Raw genomic sequence first — 5,883 nt, forward strand, 5'->3', positions numbered from 1 at the left:
AATTCCTTCAGTGGTGTCATCCCTTCGTCTCTCGGTCACTGCACAAATCTTCAGCTTCTTGATCTCAGCAGTAATAACATCTCTGGAACCATACCAGAGGAACTCTTTGACATTGAAGATCTAGACATTGCCTTAAACTTGAGCTGGAACTCATTAGATGGCTTTATCCCAGCAAGGATCTCAGCGCTTAACCGCTTATCCGTGCTGGATATTTCGCATAACATGCTTTCGGGTGACCTCTTCGCGCTATTCGGTTTAGAAAACTTGGTCTCTCTGAACATCTCTCACAACAGATTCTCAGGTTATCTCCCAGACAGTAAAGTGTTTAGACAGCTGATAGGAGCAGAGATGGAAGGAAATAATGGACTCTGTTCCAAAGGTATAAGGTCTTGTTTCGTCAGTAACAGTACACAGTTCAGTACACAGCGGAGTCTCCACTCACAGAGACTAAAGATAGCCATTGGATTGCTAATCAGCGTGACAGCGGTTCTAGCGGTATTAGGCGTGTTAGCTGTTTTACGGGCAAGACAAATGATTCGTGACGGTAACGATTCAGAGACTGGAGAAAATCTGTGGACATGGCAATTCACACCTTTTCAGAAACTCAACTTCACAGTTGAACACGTACTCAAGTGCTTGGTAGAAGGTAATGTTATAGGAAAAGGTTGTTCCGGGATAGTGTACAAAGCTGAAATGCCTAACAGAGAAGTCATCGCTGTGAAAAAACTCTGGCCAGTGACGGTGACATTGCCTAATATGAACGAGAAGATTAAAACATCTGGAGTTCGAGATTCATTCTCAGCTGAAGTCAAAACACTTGGATCGATCAGACACAAGAACATTGTAAGGTTCTTGGGATGTTGTTGGAACAAGAACACTAGACTTCTTATGTATGATTATATGTCAAATGGGAGTTTGGGAAGTTTGCTTCACGAGAGAAATGGAGTATGCAGCCTAGGATGGGAGGTTAGGTATCGGATTATACTGGGTGCAGCTCAGGGTTTGGCTTACTTGCACCATGACTGTGCTCCTCCCATTGTTCATAGAGACATCAAGGCTAATAATATTCTGATTGGTCCAGATTTTGAACCTTACATTGGAGATTTCGGGCTTGCTAAGCTTGTTGATGATGGGGACTTCGCTCGGTCCTCCAACACCATCGCTGGTTCATATGGTTACATAGCTCCAGGTACTTTCCTCATTTTCTATTTTGCCTACTAATTAATAAATTGACTTGAGAGATCATAGTTACTAGGATTCTAATCAATTTTGTAGAAATTTGTAGTAGTATTAGGGGACTTAATTGGTTCATTAATTTGTTGTATGTCCAATCCATTCCTAGTTACTAGCAGAAAATATCAATTGGTAATAATCTTATATATTCTCATATGCAGAATACGGATACTCAATGAAGATAACAGAGAAAAGCGACGTGTATAGCTACGGAGTCGTGGTTCTAGAGGTACTAACGGGTAAGCAACCGATCGATCCAACGATACAAGACGGTCTCCATATAGTGGACTGGGTCAAGAAAGTCAGAGATATACAAGTAATCGACCAATCATTACAAGCGAGACCAGAGTCAGGGGTCGAAGAGATGATTCAAACGCTAGGAGTCGCGCTTCTATGCGTTAATCCAATACCCGAAGAGAGGCCTACAATGAAAGATGTGGCTGCTATGCTTAGTGAGATACGTCAAGAAAGAGAGGAATCGATGAAAGTTGATGGTTCCTCGGGAAGTTGTAACAATGGAGGAGAGCGTCGCAGAGATGATTCTACTTCATCGGTAATGCAACAAACGGCTAAGTATTTGAGAAGTAGTAGCACGAGTTTTTCGGCGTCTTCTTTGCTTTACTCTTCTTCTTCTTCTGCTACTTCCAATGCTAGACCAAATCTTAAATAGATGGGTAATTATGTTTCTAAGTGAACAAGCTTCTACGTCTTATGTTTTTTTTTTAATCTATATATAACGTTGAGATGAACTCTTTCTTTTCAACCAAGGAGTATTAACGGAGACTAATCTCGTCTTAACTTTTATTGTCTTCGGTCACGTTGATTTTTCATTTTTGATTTTTTCATAAAAGTACGAATTTTCTATTTTTTTGTTTCTAAATTGAAAATTAATGGAGATTGCTTAGATTATCTGTGCTTAAGTTTAACTGTTGTATAAGAAAATGTTTGTTTTGTAATCTTAAGACACCAAAAATTCATTTTTATAGTCCAGGATGAGGAAATTCTTGCAAGTCTCGCTAACCATTCTTATTAACATGTAGAATCGTATAAATAAATTATACACTGTCGTTCTAAAAGAATCATTTACCAAGGTATCAATTGATCAGCTCTTATGTAAAATAATGTGTCAAAATTATTTTTGACCATACAAAAATATTTTCATCTCTGTTATATTTTTCTTTGAAGAACAATCAATGAATTAAAAGGAGTTTTTTTTCGAATTTTATGTTCCAAATACAAAAAACAAACTTAAAATTAAAACTACTAAAATCTTGATGTATATAGGAGAGTCAACGTCTGATGTATCTATTACAGGAGTGTCTGCGCCAATAAGATAATTATCATACTAATTGGTCAAATGGTAAAGGGTCATTGTGATTTAGACGAATGTCGATCCAATTGTATGGAGAAGTGTATGGGACACGGTTTTTGCAAGAAACTGCAAAAGACCAAGAACGGAATTATTACAGTGACTTGCTATTGCGTTTATAGGTCCTAAGAAAGGGACTATGATATCTTCCATGACCCTAAAATTTACAAATAACAGAGGGGGTGAGATCAATTGATATGATCGTGGCCAGCAAGGAGACAGAAGCTGCAGAGAAACCGGAGATCATGGGAAGAATCACTCGTTCAAGAGCTAAGGAGATGGCCAAGGAAGCTCATGCACTCATAGCTGACGGGTCATTCAATCTACCGAGGATCCAATTCTTCAACATATCCACCCTGAAGACTTCACCCGGTAATGATAACTAGATAACTTAGGTGTGAAGTTTGTATTCTTTTTCCCATAGCTGAGTTTTGTCCCAATGGGTTTTTTCGGTATGGTTTTTAATGAGGCAAATGGATCACTACGTCGAGTTATCTAGAAGTCATTACCAATGGGGATAATGTACAAGTCACCATGACTTCTGTACTAATACAAGTGACTTCTGTACTACTACAGATCACCTAGACGCTTCGTTGTTTTCTTATTTCCTTTACACGCCTTGTTGTTTTATTTTGAACTTCCTATTGTTTGGAGTGTCGAACCCTAGGGTTGATTATAAAACCCAAAAGCGACGCCTCCTTGTTTGGGAGCGAAGAAGTTTTATGTAATAAGTATTGTTGAATCTTTCTTCTCTCAATCCGAACTCGTGAATGCGTTCATGATTCCGAGTTTCTAAACACTTTGTGATTAAGAAACTCTTCACTTTATTTTCGAATCCATATAACCATCTAACACTTCTCACCATCGAATCATTGCTTTTCTCTCTCGAACATCACCTGCCGTCACTCGCAATCCACTTGTGCATCATCACCATCAATTCACGTCGCCTCTTACCTGTCATCAGCCTCCATCAGAGTTTCATCCTAGGGAGTTCGTATTATGTGGTATCAGAGCCAACTCTGTGCCAAAGGCTGAGCGATTCTAAACCCTAATCTCGTTTTGTGTTGTTTTGATTTTGTTCATTTGTTTAATTCTTTGTTGTGTTAGTCTCTGCTGTTTTAGCTTTCGTTGTGAGTCTTGTTTAGTTTTAGGATTATTTTTTTTTTGTTGTTCGTTTGTGTCTAGATTACGAGTCTTAGAGTTTATTTTGTTCTTTCACTCAAGGAACGTTTTACTTCGAGTTTTCTTCTTTATTTTGCAGGTACAATGGAGCTTTCTCCAGAAGCTATGGAAGCTTTGAACCAAGCCATGGCTAAGCAAATAACAGAAGCAAACAAGACAATGTCTACTCAGTTCCAGCAACAGATGGAGCAGCTCAGTAACAAGTTTGAGAAGCAGATCAAAGATATAGCTCAAGCAACTAGCGCTTCAGATCAGAGTTCTTCAGAACCGCCTAGTCCTAATGAGGCTCTCCGCTTAGCTAAAGGAAAGGCACACGTGGGAGCTTCTTCCAAACATACACGGATCAGAACAGCTAAGTCACCTACTGGGGGAAGAGAGACTTGTTTCAATCAGAGAAGAAACACTCAAAGCACAGAAAGAGAGCATCGAAGAACTGGTAGAGATCCTACACGCCCACGACGAGCTGAACAAGTAGCTGGGCATCGAATATACTTTGATACAGATAGGGAGTATTCAGAAGAAGAGGAAGCCTCAGATCATAGCCAAGAGACAATGAGGAGAAACAGAAACAGAGATCACGGCAGGGATTATGATCCTTTGAGGCAGCAGCTGAATCATCTCAAGATTCAGTATCCTTCGTTCCATGGTACCAATGATCCAGAGACTTATCTAGACTGGGAAAGGAAGATGGAGTTGAACTTTCAAGTTCATGGTACCTATGAGTTGAACAAGGTGAAGATAGCCATATCTGAATTCAATGGCTATGCTTTGTTGTGGTGGGAGCAGTTGGGACTCACTAGACATCGACAGAGAGAGCCTGCTATCACTACATGGGAACAGTTAGTCACGCAGATGAGAAAGAAGTTTGTGCCTACACACTACCAGAGAGAGATTCTTAACAAGCTGAGGCGTCTCACTCAAGGCACTAAGTCTGTAAGAGACTACTATCAGGAGCTGGAAACGCTTATGATCAGGGCTGATCTGAGAGAAAGTGAAGACATGGTTATGTCTAGGTTTCTTGGAGGTTTGAACAGAGAGATTCAAGACAAGATAGAGCTGCAGAACTATGAAGATGTGCAAGAAATGGTACATAAGGCAGAGCTAATTGAATCACAGATCAAGAGAAAGGGAGTGAGGTCAACGTTTACGCCTAACATTCCCAAGCCAAGAGAGTTCAGTAAACCCGCCTTCACCAAGGACAGCAAACCCGCGACAGCCACAGTCAAAGAGGAAGTTAAGATCGATTTCAAGCCCAAGAGTAGCACCTCTACAAGTCATATCAGGTGTTTCAAATGCCAAGGGATGGGGCATTATTCCAGAGACTGTCCTAACAAGAAGATGTTTCTTCTTCAAGAAGGAGGAGAGATTGTGCCTGTAGACAGTTCAGAGAGTGAACCAGAGTCTGATTTAGGTGAAGAAGGTGAACCAGCAGTCATGGGAGAGATGTTAGTAGCACGCAGAGCTTTAAGTGTTCAGACTCATCCAGATGATCGAGGGCAGCGTGAGAATCTCTTCCACACCCGGTGTATGGTTCAAGACAAGGTCTGCACCTTGATCGTTGATGGTGGTAGCTGTACTAATGCTGCTAGTGAAGAGATGGTACAGAAGCTTAATCTCAAGACCACTTCACATCCAAGACCTTATCAGCTACAGTGGTTGAATAACAAAGGAGCTTTAACAGTTTCGCAGCAAGTGGTAGTGAAACTCACAATTGGGAAGTATGAAGATGAGCTGCTTTGTGATGTGATTCCGATGAAGTCCAGTCATATTCTTTTGGGAAGACCATGGCAGTTTGACAGAAGAGTGTTTCATGATGGCTACACCAACAGGCAGTCATTTGAGTTCAAAGGACGCAAGGTCACTCTTCTACCACTTACACCCAGCGAGATCTACAAGGATCAGCTTCACATGAACCGCAAGGATACAGAGAAAGTGTCTCACAGCCTGTACATCAATCACAGCGAGTTCAATAAGCTATTTGACCCAGAGATGACCACATTCATGTTTGTCTACAAAGAGACACTCGCTAGTACCAAGCCAGCAGAAGAGCTTCCACGCGAGATGATAGAGATTATAGAGGAGTACAAGGATGTATTTCC

General features: G+C 40.8%; 1 protein-coding gene across 1 annotated transcript in view; it reads left to right on the forward strand.

Moving 5' to 3' along the window:
• LOC104760874 (LRR receptor-like serine/threonine-protein kinase RCH1) overlaps positions 1–1,923 on the forward strand; it is a 16,258-nt gene extending 14,335 nt beyond the window's left edge. The window contains exons 3-4 of the mRNA XM_019240051.1: positions 12–1,189; positions 1,395–1,923. Of these exons, the coding sequence (XP_019095596.1) occupies positions 12–1,189; positions 1,395–1,903 (1,687 nt within the window). The 3' untranslated portion in view covers positions 1,904–1,923. The remainder of the gene's footprint in view (positions 1–11; positions 1,190–1,394) is intronic.

This window comes from Camelina sativa, chromosome 18 (assembly GCF_000633955.1).
Source record: "Camelina sativa cultivar DH55 chromosome 18, Cs, whole genome shotgun sequence".
NCBI classification, from domain to species: Eukaryota; Viridiplantae; Streptophyta; class Magnoliopsida; order Brassicales; family Brassicaceae; genus Camelina; species Camelina sativa.